The following is a 23,004-nucleotide window of genomic DNA, read 5'->3' as shown; positions in this document are numbered from 1 at the left end:
ATGTATAGCCTAACATCTTATCTCAATTATGTATATATTTGTTCTACTGTTAATTACCTTTGTATTTGTATTTTCTACTATATTGATTATACTGTTTATATGGTGTCTTTTGCTAATTATTGCTTGTTTATTTATTGCTTGTGATGGGTTGAATTGGGTGTGTTCTGTAATTGCACAAACACAGAAGTGCTAATTAGGCCTACTACCAGGTATGTTTGCCTATAAAATAACAATTTTACACACAGGTAGTGCCTTTTTATTCACCTTGAAAAAGGCACAAACCAAAGTGTCAGTGTTTGAGGAGTAACTGATGCTTTCATGTTTTTACCCTCAAAAAGCTACACATGTATCATCACCTTTAGGCCTAGTAACAGGAGCTGGCCATAGGCAGCATTTGGATCGATATAGGAATACTAATGCTCAATTTTTCCAAACACCCTCAATAGTTTTGATTATTGAACATAGACTGCTTTCCTGTATATACAGAGACAACCCTTTAATCTATGACACCTCACTAATCTACTGTTGAGAATGAAAACATGTTAGAGAAGTGCAAGCATGACATTGATTTTCATACATTGGAGTCTTGGGTTTCTAACTTTTGGAATTGTATACATTAAACAGAAAAAACAGTTGCTGAATTCAATGCCATTCACCCATCTATGGAATAGGAAATTTACAGGCTATTTGTGCCAATAGGTGGAACAAATCCCCACAGCCTAGACCTTATTATTTACTTGCACTTGACACAAACTGATTTGCCTTCAGTAAATAAAAGTCAACTTCAATGGTTCATCAGCAAGGTGAGAGAGATACAGTATGTATAGAGAGAAAGAGGAGGGGGGGGGGGGGGCAGAGAGAGAGAGAGAGAGAGAGAGAGAGAGAGAGAGAGAGAGAGAGAGAGAGATGCTTGTGGCATAAGGTTTTTTTTTTGGTTTTTTTTTGCAGAGCTCGACAGTATTTCATCCAGATTCTCGTGTGTGTTCCATGAAGCGTTTAGTGCCGCACCCTGTATTCTGTGCGTAAAACCTCCCGTAACCACGTTTCCACCGGGAGGAGCGGAGAACAACGGCTCACCTCACGGACAGTTTGGGACAGGAGATGGGAGTGGAGCGGCGGGCTTTCTGGCTATGACACGAACACACCGGGAAGGATGGGTTTAACCGGCCGGGAAATGTTGTGCTTGATCGGAACCGCCTGTCTGTGGTTGCCGCTGCTGGCGGAGGTATGTAGCCTCTCTGCTGATGATATTGATGATGATGATGATGATGGGGGGGTGATATTGCAATGTGGCCTGATTTACAATCACTTCCTTTTTCACAAGAAAGACAATTGTCCTGTGACAGTCGCGCTTTTATGTGCAGCATGAGAAACCTTGATAGCATATATGATTATTGATAAGCCTATACCGGAATTCAGGGCAGTGAAATCAGGCAATAAGGATTGGCTCTTTTTTTTTTACCATATAGATCAGCGATGTTTTTGGAAGGTGTTTCCAACAAAGCGAGGCGAGGTGTTAAGACGTTAAACCAATTTGATCTGTTTTCAAGGCAATTAGTGGTGGCATCATTCATGTTTATACTGGAGGCGCATTGTCTAATTGAGCGGACACTGTATTGTCGCGCACGCGCACCCACGCACGCTCTCTCTTTCTCTCTCTCTCGCTCACTCACACACACACACACACACACACGAGTCATGGTCTCAGTCCCCTCTCCTCCCCGTGGCGGGATATCATGAGAGGAACCAGTCGTTTGCTCATCCGCCTCGGGTCGCGTGGGAATGAACACTGGCATGAGGTGTTGCCCATTGTCGCAGCAATTCAATCAACTCAGTCAACGTTTAAACCATAAACTAGTAAAGCATACATTGTGCTCTGGTGTGGGCCACAGCATACTGATCTCCAACTGGAAAACAGGTTCAGCAATATATAGGCCTGAGTTGGAAAAGGGCTAATCAATCCAAAGTGATCCATCTACAAATATCCTTTATCCTATCCTGCTTCAATCAGTATCTGAGAGAAGCAATAAAAACAAGGTAATTTCTTGTTAATAGTGCATCTCCTGTTGGTTCTGCATGCCCCCTCTGTCAGAGCTGCTTTAAATGATCTGAGTGGCAAAGCAATCGTAATTTCTTTAAACCCACCAGGCTCGCCCAGATTAAACGATCCATCAAATAATCATCAGATTCATTCATTTTAAATTGGTTCTTGTTAAAAAAAAAAAATCAGGAGCCATGTGAGGTCTCATGTTGGGCTAATATGCAGCATATGAGGGGTTTAGACTGAGCCTGGGTAGAACTCATTAGTGGAGCACAGTGATGTGGTGCAGGATTTAATTAGACCATATAACACTGGAAGGAGCATGCACATCACAAATAGCACACTGCAGATGAGCTTCAGGTTTTTGTTTTCATTCTGCCTTTATTAAACCAGGTAAGCTCTGTTGAGAAAATAATCTGTTTATGAGGAGAAACATGGGCCAGAATGCAGCAGCACATTAGGCAACAAGAACAACACAATTTCATATAAATCATCAAAACAGATTCACAGGTAAACAGGATGAGGAAATGGCTCAGTGGGTGGCAAAATCAGGACTGACCTGCCCTCTGCCTTTACCTGCAGCATTCATCTGTAACCTACAGACTCTGTTTGCCTTATACAAGTGTGGCATTCAACATTGAGACCAGATGTCTCAATAACAGTAGATTTAGTCATTAGCTGCAGTGGCCATCCACAAAAAAGAGAGAAAACTCAGATGTAGAGGTGTTAGTTGCACATTGTCATTGCCTGATCACCCAACGCCTCACCAGCAGACATCAGTGTTGCAAGTTTAGAACTAAGCTGGAAGTGACTTAAAGCATCTTCCCGATGTTGGCCTCCTGGAAAGTGGATCTGTTTATTAAATCTGGGATAATGCCACCGCACAGAGGTGGGACACATCAGCCATCATGCACTTGTAATAAATCAGCAGATATTCAAATGAGGTGTGATACGGTCCTTTAGGTCCATGCTGCTGCAATTTCTTTCAATCAAGTGGGAATGGAACTTTATTATTCTGTTTCTCTCTTTCTATCTCTCCACCCTCACCTGTCCATCTCTGTGCTGTGTGTGTGTGTGTGTGTGTGTGTTTGTTTGCACGGCTCTGCGCTGGACGCAGCTGTGAGAGCGTCACATCTGATTAGTGCCGTAACCAAGCCGTGTGATTGATATGAATGGAGATATCAACACCCATGTTAGGTACCACAGGTCCCCTGTTACTACTCTAATATTATTAGGCTGGGTAATGCCTTCTGGGAGGGGTGTGTATGCTGATTTCTGTTATGTGTGTGTGTGTGTGTGTGAGAGAGAGAGAGAGAGAGAGAGAGAGAGAGAAAGAGAGAGAACCAGAGGGCAAAAACCAACTGTGTTTGAAGGTGAAGCGTACTGTATTTCACTGCCCTCACAAGAGTTATTCCGCAGCGGCAGCAGTGTGTGTGTGTGTGTGTGTGTGTGTGTGCATGTGTGTGTCCGCTCCTCCTCTGTCAGGTGCCCCACTGTGTAAAGGCGTGACCTGATTTCAGAAACTGTAAGACACTCCGTTCTGTCAGATATCATCTGAAGCTGTCTAGCGCTGTGTGTGTGTGTGTGTGTGTGTGTGTGTGTGTTGTATGAACACTCTAATTCATGGGTGGCTTATACTGTCTGTTTCCTCCCTGTGACATTCTCTATAGCCAATGGATCAATCCATTCACAGATGTGTTTGGAAACGGTACTGAAGTGAAACACCACTCAATTTAAGATTTTGCATCTTGACGTTAGAAGCTCTCGGTTCTCTGGTTTCTGGCTTTGAGAGAGAGTTACTCATATTCACAAATACTAATTAGTCTCTTCTACAGTAGGAATGACATGAATTTTTAAATAAAGTAGTGTTCCCTTGTAATGGCTGAAACGCTGGAAAATGAAATCCTGGTCTTGATTCTAACTCTGTGTCTTTCTCTCCTCCCGTCTGCAGGTGGTTGAAGACAGTTACTTAAACGAGGTGCAGAGTTCAGGTAGGTGGGAGGAGATGTGCGCACACACACACACACACACACACACACACACACTCTCCTCCGTACCTCTCCCCGTCACTCATGCTCTCCCTCCATCCCGCTTCTCCTCCTACACTGTCTCATCCCCTCCATTTTATCCGTTTCCCCCCCCTTCTCCAATTTAACCTACATTCTGATCTCCCTCTTTTCTTCCTGACTCAGACACTCATCAAATCCCTCTCTCTCTCTCTCTCTCTCTCTCTCTCTCTCATCTTATTGCTTTTATCACCACTCATCCCCCCTCTAGCTCCCCGGTCCTACTCCCACACTCATCCTCATTCTCACCTCTTTTCTTCCCTTCGGCCGGTGCCTCTCTTTCTCTCTCTGCGTCCCTGAGAGTGGAGGGAGGCCATGATGGGGGGTGGGGCTCGGCTTTTCACGCTGGCGAGGAGGAGCCAACTCATCGTTTCCAGCCTCATTTCCAGTGCTGAAATATCTGTCGTTTTTGTGACAGAATGGTGAAACACACAAGCATGTGCTGGTTGGTACTTACAAACATACCTCTCTTCTATCAGAAACACCTGCTAATTCAATTTATCGCATCATGTGTGATCAGATAAATTTATCAGATCACATGATGAGCACATAGATTATGGGTTGGCATTTTCATAACAGGAGAACCTCCAAATGTTGCACAAGACGCTCCTCCGTTGCAACATTTTCCTCCAAATCTCTGAAAATTAGGTGAGAAACGAGATGAAAAATGAAAGATGAAAAACGTTAAGGCATTATTTCCATATTCCATTGAGTTTGTATTTATTGTAATGTGTGTGTGTCTGTGTGTGTGTGTTGCGAGAAAGAGGCTGCCGCCACACACCCACCCCCCATACGGCGTGCCTCTGAGTGTGAACCGTGTCAAATACTCATTGTGGCTGGGAAATGGATTATGGGAGCAGGGAGACTGAGCGTTCCCATGGCGATGGGCAGAGTGCGGTTGTCGTGGCAATGAGGAGGGTGTTAGCGGCGAGTGTTGCGTGTGTCTGAACGCTGCGGGTGTTGAGATGAATTGAACAGCTCTGTCTCATCAATGTCGGTTTTCAGTTCCCTATATCCGACACAGTGAGAGATAAAGGGTGGGGGAAAGAGAGGAGGAGGACTTTAGGTGTGGGTATTAGGTAAAAAGGTATAGAGAAGAAAGAAAGAAAGAAAGGAAATCAAAAGGTAAGGATGCAAATCAGACAGGCGGGGGTTTAATAAAGTAAGAAGAAAGAGATAAATGTTCATTATACCATGCTTTCCTGCTGACTGTTCACAACCAAACCAGGGGAGAAGATGGAGATACTCAATGAAAATATTGTTACGTAATGCTTCTTTACTTTATTAAAATTTCATTGACATGACTGTAAAACTTTCATGCAATGCTGCACATATGCAGGCTATTTTCTATGTCTTCAAGGTACTAGAGGGGTTGAGGGTCTGAGAAATTTCAGAACAACCTCACCCCAATCAATCAAGAGAAGCAATGTCATCTGCACAAGTGCAGCATCAGCAACCCAAGATGCATGTTGTGTCATCATACAAACAAAATCAATATAAGGCAATACATTATAGCATTCAAATTACATGAATACTATATTAAATATATGATCAAATATTAGTATTTTTTTTGTCAAACATTATGCTTACACTCAACATATTTGCTATGGTATTGTAGCTTTTACATTAATATTTATATAAACAAAGTATACTGTAGTGTTTTTACTTATATTTGCACATAAAGCTTTTTCCATCTAAGAGAATAGATGTTCAACCTCTGGACTGTCAACCACCCAAAGTCCAAAGGAATGGCTCAAAAAGCATGACAACTGTTAGAAGTACATTTGTCAGTCTTTTTTGCTACTCCTCCTATCCTCACATCCCTTCATTGCCCTAACCTACCTTACTGATTCCACACATTTAAAAACAATACACACACACCAAAAAATTAAGGACAGATTATTTTTACATTTTAACATCACTATCTCAAATAAATCCTCTGCTGCTTAATCTAAAAATGTTAGTTTTCCACTCTATTATCACAGCTTGACCAACATCATTAGTCTTCTAGGCCAAGTATCTCTTTTTTAATTTCTTCTCTTTTAAATGTATTTCATTCCCTGTGGTATTTATTTGTCTGTTGATTTATTTCAGTGAGTTTAAGCTGTTCTGTTGTATAAATCCTCTGCTGTATTTTCCTTCAAAATAAATACGTTGTCAAGAAAGTTAATCATATACAAACATTTGGTTCAGATTGCCTGAATCCCATATAAGTATAAATTGAAACTGAAATTGATCTAGGACACCATGACAGAATCTACAAAGTGGAGATCCCCTTTTGATTAGCATATTTTGCAGTTGAAATTCTGAACAGTCGTGTTAACAAAAAGGCCTTAATTGAAGAATCAGTTGTTATTGCTTTCATTTATGGACCTACATAATATTTCGGCCCTGAAACGTCACTGGGCTTCCACTCACTCACTTTCACTGACGGGAACGATGACCAGCGGTGCCAGGTTTGAGCCATATTCATCATCACAGGGGTTAAAGTATGGGTAGAGTCTCTCTGAGAAGATGCAGTCAGTGAAAGAGTAAATCATGGTTGAGGTCTCGACATCATAGAAAGAGATCTGACCCCCTTCATAATCCACAAACACCCCCACCCTCTCCACTTTGCCCCAGTGCACTGGGACATTGGGGGAACTGAAGGTTTCGTATCTATCCACGATGAAGCAGAGGGCCCAGAGTCCACAGTGAAGACTGCGATCGATCGCCCTTTTCCTATTGACAGACTCTGTAGCCACTCCTAAACTCCATTCCATCTTCCGTCCCACATGCACCTCAAAGTAGAACTTCCCCGACGAGAAGCCCCTCTTTCCCAGAACAGCGAGATGTTCGACAAACATCTTGGGGTTAGTGGGGAGCCTTTGGATCGTGGTGCTATAGCGAACCTGTTTCCCATCATCAGACAGGATGAGCACGGGGTGTGCTGTGTTAGGATCGAGCACGATGTCCACTTCATACTGCTGCACCCTCCACAGCGCGGCATCACTTAACACGTCTGCGTCATCACAGAATTTCTTTATTTCCATGCTCATTTTAGTCAGCGTCAATTGCAGTTGAGACATTGACCTAGTTAAGGATTTCCTCATGTGCTCCGTTGCCAGATGGCTGTTAAAACTGACGGCGGACCAGTCCATGGTGTGTGGTAGGAGGGATTGTGAGGGGAAGTTCTGCAGGAGGCGGAGATGGTCTTCAGTTTGCATTAGGTCCCTCAGCTTCGTGTTTGTCCTCTGCAGCTCCGTGATTTCCTGCTCCATATCTTTAATGAGGTCATCAGCTTGTCTCTCCGCTGCTTTTTGCCTCTCCTCCATCACCATAATGAGCTCGGCCTGGCTTTTCTGAAGCTCGAACACCAGAGCGGTGAAGTCCCGCACGCTGTTTGCCACTTCATCTGTGGTAACTTTCTGGCTCAGCTTCACCGCCTCCTTGATCTCGCGGACCTTCTGCAGCCTCTCCTGGATCATCTGTTGCACCTTGGCCTCGGCCCTCCCCGCCTGAGCCTTCTTCTCTCTGTATCCCTGCTGTATGGGAACGGTGTCGTGGGTCACATGGCGGGACCCGGCGCAGATGTCACACAGCACGACCTCGTCGGTTCTGCAAAACAACGCCAGGAGCCTGTTGTGCTCCTTGCATATCTTGTCCTCCAGGCTCTCCACAGGGTCGATTAGCGTGTGTCTCTTCAGACCGGCGACTCTCTGATGCGGTTCTAGATGAGTCCCACAATAAGAGGTCAGACACTCTAGACAGGACTTGACAGCTTCGAGCTTGGCATCAGTACAAATATCACACAGCACATTTCCAGACTTGGCCTGCTGTTGGTCCGGGCTCCAGCTGCCTGCGTCCGTCAGCTGAAGAGACATGAACTGCGCAGCGAGCCCCGAAATGAAAGTGTTGACCCTGAGATCCGGTCTCCTTTCAAAAACGGTCTTACAGAGTGGACACTGGCAGACAGCTGCAGCATCCCAATAGGTTGTGATGCAGGCCTTGCAGAAGTTGTGTCCGCATGGAGTAGAGACCGGCTCACTGAACACATCCAGACAGACAGAGCACAGGAACTGCTCTTCAGACAAGAGGCTGCTGCAGGAGGCCATTTCTGTAATACACACTAATAAAAGAACAATAAGGTTACAGGTGAAAGTTCACATCAACACTATGCAAGCTGATATGTAACTGTGCTGGAGTAAACAACATTTCTCAACAAATACCTTTAAATGACAGCAAGTTGTACTTGTAGCCCCACAAATTATATTTTACCTCTCACAAGTCCAAGTGAAAGTTTGGCTTGGTAATAACTTCTTGCTGCTTTTGGTGTAGGTCTTTAGAGGAGAAACAGTTTGCTTTTGTACTCTCCCGTCAGCTTTACTTTCACTTCTGTTTCCTTCCTGGTAGGCTAGTCATGCTTCTTCTTAAAGAGACAGGCACACCTTAGTCACAGCAGTCACTTTCAGGCTTGTATAGGCTGTTTTGTGGATCTAGTGCTAATTTCTGTGCGGCACAGATGAGTTATCTGAATTAAGTCTATGATGTTTGAGTGGGTTCAGTGTTATTTGTTATTCAAGCAGATTTCTGCTGTAGTCAAATACATTTTTGCCTCATTGATTCTCTATTTCTCTCACTGCCATGCTTTCACTGCCTCCCCCTTCTGCTGTTTCTCTTATCTTCTTCCAGATTGGAACCAGTGAGCGTGTTTGTGTCTGTGCGTGTCTGTGCGTGTCTCTGCGTATGTGTGTGTGTGTGTGTGTGTGTCCTTCTCTCTATGTCCCTGTGCGCATGCGTATGTGTGTGTATTTGTGTGTGTGTGTGTGTGTGTGTGTGTGTGTGTGTGCTAACGTGCAAGGTGGGCTAGAGGGTTGCACTGCATAGATAATGTTCCAGGACAGCCATGCTGTGTGTGTCTATGAGATAAGACTGTTGCTGGTTACTGAAGCACCTCTACCATTAATCATAGTTTAATAGCCTCAAAACACCCCTCAAAGCGTATGTGTGTGTGTGTGAGTGTGTGTGTGTGTGTGTACGTGTGTCTGTCTGTATATAGTGTTTGAGGCTGTGGGTGCAGGTGTATGTACACAACTGTGCTTTCTAGGATGTAATCTAATTCTTTTTCTTAATGTGTGATGTATGTTTTTAGTAGATTATGTAACCAGCTTTATTTTTGTCCTGGTTTTGCTACATTTACATGTCAGCATTTTCCTCTCAATCTCTCTAAGCTTTGCTCCCAGATTCTCCTTCACAGAACAGAGTACTGGATGTGTACTCAGCAGCCTGCCAAGCTGTGGCCACCACCATGTTAAATAAGGGTGATTTGGGGTTCAGGAAATTTCACCAGTTCAACATGGATCAGTGAGGGTAAATGCATTAGACAGGGACCACGCTGTGCCAGTGGATAGCATGTGAGAATCAGCCATGTAAGCCCTTATGTTCAGATAAAATAGGGGCATGGGGATAATGTGATTTGAATAAGAGCAATTCCACTCCTCTCTCCTCTCACTTTCCCTCTCCTCCTCTCAAACTTTCCCCATTCCACTCCCTTTTATTCTCTTTGTCCTCTTTTCCCCAAATCCTCCCCGTCCTCCTCCTCCTTATTCTCCTACCCCTCCCTCTCCCAAAACATCTCATCCTCCCATCTTCCTCAAAATCCCCTCATCCACTTACTCTGTCCCCACCCTCCCTCTCTCTGTCTGTGCGCAGCGCCTCTCTCCTGCTCTGAGGGATTCACAGAGTTGGGCTACTACAACGGCACCGTGTCCCAGACGGACTCTGGCGCCCCCTGTCTGAAGTGGACGGAGTTTCCGGACTACGTCCTGCAGTACCCAGGAAGAGGGCTGGGAGACCACAGCTACTGCAGGAACCCAGACCGAGAGTCCAACCCCTGGTGCTTCTTCAGGCAGAACTCCGGGGCCATCGGCTGGGCCTACTGTGACTGCCACCAGGGTAAACCCATGATGATGACATGACTGACCTAGGACTATTTGACACAATGAATGTACAAAATATCAGGTACACTTACTGTTTTCATTAACTGGTGAATCCAGGTAAAAGCCATTATCCCTTATTGGTTTCCCTTATTCTCAATCTATACCAATCACAAAGGAGGAGATGTAGATAAAGATAAGATGAATTAGAGAAGGATTTTTAAGCTTTTGAGACAATTGAGATGTGGATTGTGCAAAAGGGACTACAACTCAAAATCCGGAAGATGCTCCTCATATTTTATATTTTCGGTGTGGATTCTGTCAGCATACAGGCCCAAACCTTTTCTTCCATTGTGTCTGGGTCTGTGCCGTTGTGCATAAAGTGTGTACAGACAAGGATCTGTCCGTGACTGAAGTTTCTGAGTATTTACTCCACCTGTATTATTTGAGCAACATGACTGTCATACATACCCATCTCTCTGGTTGTCAGGTGCTGCTCGGCTGGTGGGCGGGTCGCCCTCTGGCAGCGGGCGTGTGGAGGTCTACTTGAATGGCCAGTGGGGGGCGGTGTGTGACTCTCACTGGACAGACAGAGATGCCAGTGTGATCTGCAGACAGCTGGGCCTGAGGTAGGAGGAACAAAAGCAAAGCAAACCCTCATTCACTACATTGTATTATAGCAACACAGTATGCATCCCTGTAGTGACACATATGTATTTGTCTGTCTCTTTACCAGTGACATTGGCACAGCGCTGCAACAGTCGCAGTTTGGATCAGGCTCTGGCCTCTTCCACTATGAGCGTTTGGGTTGCCGTGGCGACGAGAACACCCTGAGTAAGTGCCGGAGCAGGACGTTCGTCACCGGCGACTGTAGCCATGGCAACGAGGCGGGAGTGGTGTGCGCACCGCCGGAAGGTCAGTGTGACTCCCGTGACTTCCGCAGTGTCATGGCAACCAAACCTGACGGGCCCAGAAAACATCTTCTCCACACACACCTGAGAGAGAGAGAGAGAGGGAGAGACAGAGATGAGGGAGTGGGATCTGTGAGGAAAAATCTGATGCAATTTTTAAGAAAACATTGTAATCTAAGGCAAAGGAAGACAGAGAGCGACGCTGCTTGATTTCAAGTATATTTATATGTCTTCTTGGCTTCCATATTCCAGTTGCTGCGATGTAATGATGATGATATACAGGTGCTGTTTCCTCTCTCAGGCAGTGGTCCTCCTCTGCGATTGGCTGGAGGCGAGGAAGACTTCGAGGGCCGAGTGGAGGTGTTCCACGGAGGAAGGTGGGGCTCCGTCTGCGATGACCAATGGGACGACAGAGATGCCGAGGTGGTCTGCAGACAGCTGGGTTTCGGGTATGTAGGGGTTAACGGTCACGGTTTCTCACACCGCCACTGAGTCAACATGTGTATGGTGAGCATTCAGGCACAGATTGGCCACCAGCTAGTGAATACATTAGTAAATAGATATACATTTTATTTATTTACCTGATGCTGTTATCCAGAGTGAATTACAATGAGGGGGAATGGAGAATGCACTGCTGTGAATGTATATTGCATTTGAATCCGTGTTGACGTTCACTCCTTACAGATGTTTAGTCCCCGCAGAGGCAGTGTAAAATCCCAGGCACTGTCAAGACAGCTGTGTGTGTCAAATAGTGAAGTTGTACCTATGAAGAGAGAGAAAACCGTCTGTGTTCAACATTAGGTTGCATTTCATCTCCTCAAACACCGAGGGACACCTTGCCATCTGTGATTGTGCAGGGATTCTCTTGTAAATAATAGATATCCTCACACTGGTACACAGGTTCTCACTCAGCTACACAGAGGCGCTAATGTTTTTTAACAGTTAGACAAAATGAAGTGAAAATTTACTTTTCTAGCAGAAATTCCCATGTCCTAACATACACCTATTTAACAATGCATGGCAAAAATGCACAACATTTTTATTTTCTCATATTTTTATATCAAAATCCCATTACTTTTCCTTGCTGCATCACATACCAGTAGGTGTACATTAAAATTCCAGCACATTACATTTTTCAACAATCACCCCATCATGTAAAACCTGCAACTTCACAACTTTTGACGTGACACGAGTGGCAACACAGAGGACAAGATAGTCCTCTCCCTCCTCTGCTTCCTGCACTCCGAGTGTTTCGCCCACTGCTGCTGCACAACAAGAAGGAGACGGAGGTGTTGGAGGAGGCCAGTGTTCCTTATAATGTAATGCAGGCTAGCATCCAGTTCTTCTGAGTCACTTTCCATACTATAGTCCACCCCCGCTCACTTTTGAATAATCCCTATTATATATCTGTAATGTCCTGCACCAGCATTTTATTTCAACTGCAAATATGTTACGGAAGCAAAACACTCTCAAACACTTTCATGTTGTCTCTATATAGAAGCACAAGGATGCTGCGTGTGTGTACATGTCAGTGTGTATGGGTGTTACCATGTTTAACTCTACAGCTAGAGAAGCTCTCACATATACAGAATGATTACCAGAAAAGAACTTAATGTGGGTGTTTTGCTGGTCGTCACAGAAGAAAAAAAATACAGTTCGGGGTTCATTTTAGAGTTAATAGTAGCACCTGCTGTGTCTGTGTGTGTGTGTTCCAGCGGTGTGGCGAAGGCCTGGTCGTGGGCCCACTTCGGTCAGGGCTCAGGACCCATCCTGCTGGATGCTGTGAAGTGCACCGGAAACGAGCTGTTCCTGGGTCAGTGTCCCCATGGCGACTGGGAGCAGCACAACTGTGACCACATGGAGGATGCTGGGGTCTCCTGCAGCCCTTATACAGGTACACACACACACACACACACACACACACACACACACACACACGCACACACTATCATTAACAATACCACTGGCATGAAATAGAGGCTATCACTCATCTCATTTGTTTATGATGATTGTACCAAGGCATCACAATTAATTGATGATATATTGATTGTTTAAAATGTTCCATGTAGTACCTTTATACCCTAGAGTCTTGGCTCAATATAGACTTATAATGACACAACACATTAAATACAGTTGCATAATTGATCAAGTCAAGTCAGCTTTATTCCTATAGCCCTTAATTACAGTTGCGGTCTCAAAGGGCTTCATAATGGCCACATCATGAAACAATAAATGAAAACGTTTCAGATGGTGTGGTGCGTCTGGTTGGAGGAGACAGTCCCTGGGAGGGCCGCGTCGAGGTTTTCCACAACGGTGACTGGGGGACGGTGTGTGACGACCACTGGACCCAGCAGCACGCACAGGTGGTCTGCAGGCAGCTCGGATACAGGTGAGGAAACACTCAGTACCTTTTTGGTATTTCTGCTTTATGGGTATACAGTGGAGAGTGACAAGATGGATGGCAAGAAATTCTAACGTCTAAACGTAAAAAGTTTAAAGACCCTGCAACATTTGACCCTCTGTACCTGTAGGGGTCACACTGAGGTCGTGGCAGGCGGAACATTCGGCGAGGGCGTCGGCCTGATCCTGCTGGACGACGTCCGCTGCGACGGATCGGAGACCTCCCTGCTGGACTGTCACCATGGGATCTGGGGCCGGACCGACTGCTCCCACAGCGAGGACGTTGGGGTGCGCTGCAGGGGACGACCCAGCCAGGAGACCAACGAGGTGCCGGCCATCGCCCCTGCCACCGGTAAGAGACGAGCAAGACCTGGTCCTGTACGCATAAGGTGTCAGAACAACAATCCTAGCCCTTGAGTTTCTGGACAGTAACTAAATCCTAAATCATAACTCTTATAAACTATCCAGGTCTAGATAACAATAACATTATTCCGTCATCATTTCCTTGACAACAATGCACACGTTCGTTGACTGTGGGACTAGCAGTGGGACTGCAATTAATTTTGGACCAAAAGGGCAAGCTGTCCCTGCAGAATGCTGGTGTCATGCCAGTGTGTGAGTTGTTTACACTGGCAGCAATAACTCTAATACACAGGGAGTCAGACTCCTTTTAACTCTATTTCTCTGGCATGGATAAGAAACACAAGATGTACAAGATTCAGATGTAGAATGTGAAATAAATAAAACCATTTACGGATGCTTTCGTGTCCTTTTGTGGGTTTGTATCATTACCCCCCTGAGAAAACAGCAGTGTATGTCCCTGTCCAGAGGGTTTAAATGCCATGTGTTGACAGCAGAGAGAATAAAGCAGTGTTTACTGTCCCGGCACCCCAGAGGTCCTGCGGCTCCTGTAGACACGCAGTCAATTAGAATGAGAATAGAGATCGGAGATGCGGACGGCGGGCCGCAGATGACATTTACCACTGTCACCGGACATTTAACTCGCTCTGAGTGAACGCACGCCGCAGCATGGAGGCGCACAGGCATGAATATGAATATGAGTGTGCGTGTGTGGTTTTTTTTCAGGTCCCCTGGTGCGTCTTGCGGGTGGCAGCAGTCGGAAGGAGGGTCGAGTCGAAGTGTATCTCCATGGCGACTGGGGCAGTATTTGCGACTCTGGCTGGAACGACCTCAATGCAGCCGTGGTGTGCAGGCAGCTGGGACACAGGTTAATGCTTGTGTGTGTGTGTGTGTGTGTGTGAAAGAGAGAGAGAGAAATGGATAAAATGGCACAAGGTTAATATTTTTCTGTCTTTCACACAGTTTCTTCCCATATTATGGAAGACTAGGCCTATCAGGGCCATTGTAGGTGATTTTTTGTAGGTGAATTTTTGGCCCCTAATACTCCGTACCATATATCCCTCCTCCAGCGGTGGAGCGGTAGCAGCAGGAGGGTTCGGCCAGGGCAAAGGGCCCATCCACCTGGACCAGGTGAGGTGCACAGGCAAGGAGGAGTTCCTGGGAGAGTGTCCCTCTCTGGGCCAGAGCATCCAGGGCTGCAGGCGAAGGCAGGACGCCGGGGTGAGGTGCGATGTCGCCCCGCAGGCTTCAGCGGAACAGGCCAAGCCACAAGAGCTAACCTGCGGCCTGAGGAAGATCGTGGAGGAAGGGAACGAGAGGAAGAGCCAAGGAGAGGAAAACATGCTTAGGTAAGAGTGGTGGATATGTGGAATGGTGAATATATGTCGGCAAAATAAAAAATAAAAACCTTAATCTCACGGATTGCCGCTTTAACACTCCGCCGCTTTAACACTCACTCATTTCTCACCCTCTTTTCCCATTCTCTGCTTCTCATTCTAACCTCCCTCTCCTATAGGACCACATGGCCATGGCAGGTGTCAGTGTGGCTTCAGTCCCAAGGAGAAGATGGCAGTCCGGTCTGCAGTGGCACCCTGATCAGCCCCTGCTGGGCCCTCACCTCTGCATACTGCCTCAACAGGTGCCCCCTCTCCTCTCCTCTCCTCTCTTCTCTTCTCTTCTCTTCTCTTCTCTTCTCTTCTCTTCTCTTCTCTTCTCTTCTCTTCTCTTCTCTTCTCTTCTCTTCTCTTCTCTTCTCTTCTCTTCTCTCCTCTTCTCTTCTATTCATCCTTCAGCCCATCCTGTAATCAATGAATCCATCTCCGCAGGTTTGGCAGAGATCCGTCCAGGTATGCGGTGCGTGTCGGGGCTTCAGAGCGAACTCTCACCCCGGAGCAGGTGGTGGTTCACAGGAAGTTCAAGGGCCAGAGTGGCGGTCATGACCTGGCACTGTTGAGGCTGCCCAGCACCAAGGGTCATTGTCTAACCTTTGACCCCGACACTAACGCAGCATGCCTCCCCAGCCCAGACACAGCATCAGGAGGGAAGACTCCATCTTCTTGTGTTGCCACGGTTACCACAGGCTGGGATGGGCAAGGTATATCTTACTGTCTTTGTTGCTTTAAAGGTATGAACCATTTTTGGTAGATTGGCCCATGGGTCAACTACCCAAAGCATGGAGTACTGGAGTCAGTGATCTACCGGTGACACATGGATGATTTTGGTGTCTAAAGTTGACACCACAAATTGATCAATGGGCCAAACCCCTAAAACTTGGTGTATTCCTTTAACTTCTGGTTTAGCTGGCATGTCACTCTTTCCATCTCTCTGTCATCCTTTCTCCTAGATTCAGTACTTGCATCCTGGGTCCCTCTGATGTCGTCATGGCAATGTAAGAAGCGTTACGGCGACAGCTACTCCAGCCACGGCACACTGTGCGCCGGTAGTCCTCCAGACACCAGCCGTCTCCATGGTGACGGTTGTCAGGGCAACTCTGGAGGTGGGCTGGTGTGCCAGGGGGAGGCGGGTCGCTGGGTGCTGACTGGGGTTGTTGCCGGGGGTTACGGGTGCGCTGAGCCCTCCTCTCCGGCGCTCTACACGCGAGTCAGCCGGTTCAGGAGCTGGATCGAGGAGGTCACCAACACACACGCCGAAAACCAGAACACACACACAGACGAGGAGCACACACACACAGAAGCACCAAACACACACATTCAAGATGCGAGCACACAGGAGGTGACGCACAGTCACACACCAGAGGAACGCTCTCACACACAGACACACACTTATGAGGATCTGACGTACGATAACGATCTGACACATACTGACAATGACATAACACACACCCATGAGGAACACACACACAGCGAGGGCAAGGATAAATACTTTCACATGCATGGCAAGCTCAAACACCCGCACGACCAGAACAGCGACACAGAAACAAATGAAATCAGCGAGCTAAAACAGAAACACACGCACACCCATAATCCGCACACACACACTGACCACCACACTAACACACACACTAAGAACACGCATTCTCACGACGCCGACACGAACGCACACATCCTGGTCTGATTGAGGCCGCGCCATTGGCTTACCATCTGTGCCATGTGACCGGCTGAGGAGGAAGGAGGGAAAGAAGAGGGTTAAAACAAAGACAGAAACCTATAACAGCAAAGAAAAGAGAGATGCTCCTAACTCAGCCAATACGAACCTGTACAACTCAGCTGTCTCTGTGCTCATTTCAACTCCGAACTCAACGTAGTGAAGTCCAAGTGTTTGCAATTGCTTATCCTCTGATGACTATAGCAGTGTGGGCAGATATTCATGAGCTGCCAGTATGACAGAATGCGTGGCTAATTTGTGGTGCTTACATGTAAGAGGGGAGGGAAGAGGTTAATAGCCGAAACAGGCATAACGGTGACTGATGTGTCAGTGTCCTCAATGGAGTCTTTTAAGTCGGGCCTCGCAGATATATCGGCATGCTGATATTGGCCTTTCACAGATATCAAAAATTGGCATGGCATGTATTTCACGGACAATAAAATTACCATATAAAAATGATATTTTGTCGAAATTGCCTATGGTAAATTTCATAGATGGTCACAAAAAAAATGTATGCTAAAAATATGTGTGTCTTCAGTGTGAACTGCATTGGGTCTAGAATGGATTTCTGTTATTAATAATCAACAAAACAACCACCCGAACATTTTTAATGGCTGACACATTGTATATCATTATTGTCCCTCTAAGATTACTGACGTCAGACCCCAGACTCCTGTATCAGGTAACGCCTGCCCTAAGTTCAACTTTGATATTGAGACAGATGTGGGTGATGTTGCTTGCTATAGGAAACATTAGTTAACATAGAGATCATCAAAGAGGGGCTTGCCTCTTCAGACTGTTGTCTTATACCTTTACCAGTGACAGTGCTGTTGTTCATTTAGACTCATGACTCATGACTACTCTTCTCATGGCGATGCTATTTAACATTAAACTGGACAGGACAATTCTCTCCTTCAAAGCCATTGGAAGCCGACTGTGGGGTCATATTTATCTTTTTCTACTGATTCCACCAAGTGGCTCTAGATAGATAGGTAGACAGATGGATAGAAAGATAGATAGCTACTATTCCTGGTTGCTAATTTAGATAGTTTGTGTATTGCATTCATTCTTGACTGAAATAGATAGCCAAACTGTTGAAGTTTAATGTTGAATGTCTGTTCTGTGTGATCTAACCAGTAGATGGCGACAATGTTCTATTTTCACAGAGCCATCATGTGGATAAAGTGGCTCTGATGGTTCTTTTTATACTGTGGCTAACTGGATGGACTTGTGCTCGGTGTGCTGTGTACCATTGTGTTGTGAAGCATCCTGTAACCTGCAACTACTCTTTCTCAAACAAGGACCTGTCCGATGCCTGTTTTTATAATCCTGTACATAAACTCAGCCTATCACGCTTCCTTCCTGAGACTTGGTGTTTTACAATGCAAAACCTGTAGGTTACTGTAAATATGTCTGTGGCTGGACGCTGAGGGAGCATTGTAAAAGTGTCCAAGATCAAAAGCTGTGACCTAGGCCTACTTTACCTGTGTTATACCCATCAATTGTACCTCAGTGTAATGTGCTGAATCATGGTTGAGTATTAAAACATATACCTGGTGCGAACATGTCTATTGGTGTTGTGTGGTCTGTATTTTCTGTTGACACTTCTTGTTTTGCAATAACCTCACCAGGCTTCAGGGGAAAATGTGATGAAGCACACTTCAGTTCACCTGCTCAGTGTCTTCGTGTGTCAATGCCAAAGATGCTAAATAATGGTGATTGTGTTAATCTGTATAGAAATGGCAAGCCGTGTTTATTTTCTTTCTGTATGAACCTTTTGCACAATCTGGACTCTGCATGTGGAAGATGCTTGTTTATGTCTGGAGGAGACATTCAGAAGGACGAAGGATTAGTTGAAGCAAATACTGGTGAAAGCTATTTGATACACGTACAATTGTTAAGAATCCCTAGTTTGGTTTCTTGGAAAATGAATAATTATTGGATCAAATAAACACATTGTTATATAATAGTAAAGTAGACTAATCATATGCTATATTCCACTCTCAAATTTGTATTGTATAGGTTAGCAAAAATAAAAAGAATGCACACAAAAGTTTTATTGCAAGAAAATGAATAATAAATCTGCCTAGCTTCTGCTTTCAGTCACTCAAGAGCCCTGTTAACCTTTTGTTTTGTTCAGATTTCCTCTTCAAAAAGGGCAACCTCTGATGCCCTTTTCACTGGATTGGCAGCTTTTGTTCATCTTTACATGAGTATTTATTGATTTAAGACAGTGGAAATGTTTTAAGGTATAGGTGACTATAATAGGTTTCGTGTGGCATGGCTGAATATTAAGATATCTGCTCCATGAAAATAGGTCTATTGGTGATTTCTGTGGGATGGTCTTCATTAAAGGGAATGGAACAAAGTGGATTTAGAAGAGGACTTAATATAATACTTTTGTGAGCAAGGCACGTTAAGGGTTAATTCACATCTGACCAAAACTCGATCTACAGCATAGCAGTCTAAGGCATGGCAAGACTGTCATATAGTAAAGAAGATGCCAAGAGTTAATGTGAGTTGCTAAAGAGAGGCACAATTAGATTTGAAAAGAGTTAATCACTGTGCCACTCTACAATCCAAGGCTGCAGAGAGTGAGTGTATCTAGACTAAAGTGTGTAGACTAAAGACACCTGTGTGAACAGGTAAATGTGTGTATCTTCCATATGACACTGGCTTGGTTAGGTTGTCTGTGCACCTTTAGTCTGGTCTCAGAGTCCAATCACAGGAAAGTAAAGCTTCAGTGCTTCACAAAAGTTAATCTGCCTTTATTCAAAGAATTCATGTATTTGGGAAAAATAAAACATAAACCACAACTTCTGCAAGGCCTGTATCAGTGGATACTGGGAAAACAGCGTCCACTGCCAATGCCCGCTCTGCAAGCAGATATTCACCAGGACACCAGAGGCCTGCAGAGACACGCGCTGCTCGACCCCATGCTCAAACTGGAAGACCAGTTCTGCAAGGAGCACAGTGTTCTTCTGAACTGGTTCTGTAGGACCGAGCAGAAGTGTGTTTGCCAGCTCTGCATCAGGGAAGACCGTGACACTCGCAACACTGTACCGCTGGAGGCAGAATGTGGTGAGGGAAGGCTCAGCTTGGAAAGACGGAGCTCAAAGTGTGACAGATGATCCAGGAGAGGCTGCAGAGGGTTCAGGTGATCAAATACTCCACAGAGTGCAGGTCTTCACTGCACTCATGGCCTCGATTGAGAGGAGCCAATCGGAGCTCATTTGGGTGATTAAGAAGAAACAGAGAGCCATTAAGAGGAAGGCTGAGGGCTTTATTAAAGAGCTTGAGCAGGAAATCTGTGTCCTACAGCCAAGATGCACAGACCTAGAGCAGCTCTCTCACACCGGTGACGACTTCCACGTCCTCCAGAGCTCCTTGTCTCTCTGCGGCCTTCCGCACACCAACGACCGACCTGAGTTCAGCATCCAGAGAAACCTGAACGTGAGGAAGTCTTTGTGGAGCGGCGTCTCTGAAATCGAGGAGACAAGTTCAACAAAGAAATGGAGACATTCCCAGATGAGAGGCTGAAGTGGGGGGGAAGAGGTCAGGGAGGGCAAATGGCAAAAGAAGCCTTTCAATCAAAAAAGATTCACTGGATTTGGTGCGTCTGTTGTTGCATCTGTGTCATGAAAGGATACGCTCCTTTCATGACACAGATGCCAAAAGTCTCATATCTACTCCTTCAACGGCTACACGTTCACTGAAAAACTCCCATACCCATACTTTTACTGCGGGATTGATGATAGTGCTCCATTGGTCATAATCCCTGTAAATCTTGGGGACTAGGATAGTAATCTGGAGGGAGATAGAGCTCTTCCTCGCAGCATCACAAGGTTTAATTCCATAAAAGGCTAACAAAGTGCTTCCTGAAAATAGACTGCGATAACTTTGTTGTTTGTGCATTAAGGGGATGAGCGTCTCTCTGTTCTCTGAGCTGACAGGAGGTTTAGCCAACATGTTATGGGGTAAGCAGCATCATGTGGTAAATGTGGTGAACTGTTTTACATCTGAGCTGTGAAACTGTGAAGTAACATGAGCCGTATAGCGTTTACACCTAAGTTCTGCTTTTGTGTTGCTTGCTATCCTTTGCAGTTTTGCTTTCATTTCTGACTTAAACCATCATATTGTGTTTCTTCCTCCTGACAAAATGAGAAATATTCAGTAAGGTATGTATTAGCTGCCATTGGCATGATGAAGTCCTCTGAAACTATAAGACTTTTGAGGTGTCAAAACATAATTTTTTGGCCTTGTTCAGTCCAAGACATCATTTAAAGTGAAAGCTAATGCCATCAGTCCATATTAATCACACACCGAGATGGACTGGGTTTAAGGATTGGCCCAAGACTGTACACAAGGAAAGAGGGTTCAATCTAAACATTGAACAAATAAATCACAATTCATCCACATTGTAATGGAAATGGATTAGAATGCCTTATTACACTACAAAACAAAGGTTTAATGCTTTATTGTGTCTCTCACACAACTCTATGGGAGCAAATGATAATACTTGCCAGACTGTAATGCTAAGATCCAGATCTGGGTCAAATAGTATTTATAAATACTTTTTTATATTTTGCCTACTTGGATGCCAGATCTGATGCAACACTGGACAATAAGAGTGCTAGAAAGCTTAGACAGCCACAGGAATGTATTGATACTCAATTTAGTATACATTTATGTGACTAAACATGTCACTTATCTGACACATCTAAGTGGTCCTGATGCTGCAACCCTCTCCAGTCTGATGCTGTAAACAGCTAACAATGCTAACAAGTATTCACAAAAATTATTTGACCCAGCGCTGTTAGGATCACTCATAACTGAGGCCAATGCTCTCACCGCATAAAGAGAGAAGAGTCCTTAAAATTCATGGACGACTCAAGACCTTGGTAAAAGTCAAATGTATTTTAGTCCCAGCAGAGGGGTTTTGGGTCAGCGTTTCTCCTAATTTTATTGACATGGAAAGACAAGGGTTAGAGAGGGCTAACAAGAGAAAGAAGACATCACCCAGAGAGTTTCTCCCTTCTTATGTCTTTGAGAAAGTGAGACTGTGTGTAGAAGTTAACCAACTGCTGAGCTCTTCTCATTAATCACACAGAGCAGAGGAACCGGGGGACCTGTCCTACATCTCAGGGACACACACGCAGACTCACTCCTTAAAATAACTGGGCCCCATCATAAATAAGACCACAAAACCTTTTTAAATAAGGCTACAGCATTATTCAACACTCCACCGAGCCTAATACAGCTAAAATAAGAGCACTGCAAGACTGTGCAGGGGCTGAAGTTGTGAGACGGGACCGGTCCGGGAGCTGTTGAATGGACAGCAGCGCCTGTTATATCCCGTGTATGTTAATGGCCATGAAGCTATGCAGTGGTATTCAGTGCTTAATCAGACTTAGTTATGTGATGACAGACAAGTATGGTGGGCTAACAGTATGCCAGCTGTGATGCTGGGTGGTGTTCAGAGCATCCAGTAACCCAGAGAAACATACTGTGGTTTGCTGCTGAAAGATACACAGACAGGACAGGACAGGACAGGACAGGACAGGACAGGTCTGTTCCACTCTGCTCAAATAAAAGCCCTTCTGTTTTAATGGCCAGTGTCTTCATGCCAAATGTCACCAATATAAACAAGTTTCCTTTCTCAACAAGATTCAACATTGGAGCTGAAAATACACTGGCAGACATTCAGCATGACTAATCAATAATGTGGTGTTACATAATGTGTAATGTGTGTTACATGTCTTTGCTGCCATGTGGAAACCTCGTAGCTCCAAATTTGGTGATTTTCATGTTTTGACTTCAGTTGATGGGTTGCGTGCTGCTCAACTGCAACCTTAAGGCTGATGAAACCTTGTTAAAACCTATTAAACTCAAAAATGCTGTTTTTCTTAGTACCTGAAAAGTTGACATTTCAGAGATGGTATGTTTTCACTGGACCGCATATATGTGGCACCAGACAAATGTGAAAGGCCAACCAAGAACACATTTTGGCAGGTTGCTAGGTCTGGGGGTGGACAAAGGGTGTTTCCAAGGACTAGATACCTTTCCAACAAGACATTTGTTTGACAAGGGACAAAATTGTCGTCCTACAACACTCTTATCGACTGGAATGACAAGAATGAAACCAAGAGACGGTGACAAACCAGAGGTGAAGCAGCATTTGAGGAATAAAACAGCCAGAGAGACCA

General features: G+C 45.1%; 2 protein-coding genes across 3 annotated transcripts; one reads left to right on the top strand and one right to left on the bottom strand.

Moving 5' to 3' along the window:
- Window positions 1-1,153: 1,153 nt before the first annotated feature.
- Window positions 1,154-16,768, top strand: LOC139647980 (neurotrypsin-like). The gene is made up of 15 exons (XM_071524005.1): window positions 1,154-1,225; window positions 3,993-4,032; window positions 9,799-10,041; window positions 10,513-10,651; window positions 10,759-10,937; window positions 11,235-11,382; window positions 12,649-12,827; window positions 13,181-13,322; window positions 13,465-13,685; window positions 14,420-14,561; window positions 14,764-15,042; window positions 15,210-15,332; window positions 15,520-15,788; window positions 16,038-16,402; window positions 16,502-16,768. Exons 1-15 carry the CDS (start codon window positions 1,154-1,156, stop codon window positions 16,766-16,768), a joined length of 2,808 nt encoding a protein of 935 aa, XP_071380106.1.
- On the bottom strand, window positions 5,414-8,470 carry LOC139647977 (E3 ubiquitin-protein ligase TRIM39-like). 2 transcript variants are annotated; one of them, XM_071524003.1, is made up of 2 exons: window positions 8,365-8,470; window positions 5,414-8,215 (listed from the first exon to the last, which is right to left on the bottom strand). In XM_071524003.1, the coding sequence occupies exon 2, from the start codon at window positions 8,199-8,201 to the stop codon at window positions 6,522-6,524; it is 1,680 nt and encodes a 559-aa protein (XP_071380104.1). In that variant the 5' UTR covers window positions 8,202-8,215; window positions 8,365-8,470; the 3' UTR covers window positions 5,414-6,521. The 2 variants fall into 2 exon arrangements, with proteins under 2 accessions (XP_071380104.1, XP_071380103.1); XM_071524002.1 differs by having other exon boundaries at window positions 8,316-8,455.
- Window positions 16,769-23,004: the final 6,236 nt, after the last annotated feature.

The sequence above is a fragment of the Centroberyx affinis genome, unplaced genomic scaffold, assembly GCF_046629955.1.
Source record: "Centroberyx affinis isolate AG114_WGS23_722 - 3 ecotype Tasmania unplaced genomic scaffold, CSIRO-AGI_Caff_v1 ptg001131l_1, whole genome shotgun sequence".
NCBI lineage: Eukaryota > Metazoa > Chordata > Actinopteri > Beryciformes > Berycidae > Centroberyx > Centroberyx affinis.
The sequence above is the reverse complement of the archived record's forward strand: the minus strand, read 5'-3'. Positions and strand labels throughout refer to the sequence as shown.

Bases quoted from the DNA above. Each gene is read 5' to 3' on its own strand.
- LOC139647980 (XM_071524005.1), top strand. From the start codon at position 1,154: ATGGGTTTAACCGGCCGGGAAATGTTGTGCTTGATCGGAACCGCCTGT. The intron at 1,226-3,992 runs GTATGTAGCCTC...TCCCGTCTGCAG, and splicing joins GGTTGCCGCTGCTGGCGGAG to GTGGTTGAAGACAGTTACTT. The intron at 13,323-13,464 runs GTGAGGAAACAC...CTGTACCTGTAG, and splicing joins TGCAGGCAGCTCGGATACAG to GGGTCACACTGAGGTCGTGG.
- LOC139647977 (XM_071524003.1), bottom strand. From the start codon at position 8,201: ATGGCCTCCTGCAGCAGCCTCTTGTCTGAAGAGCAGTTCCTGTGCTCT.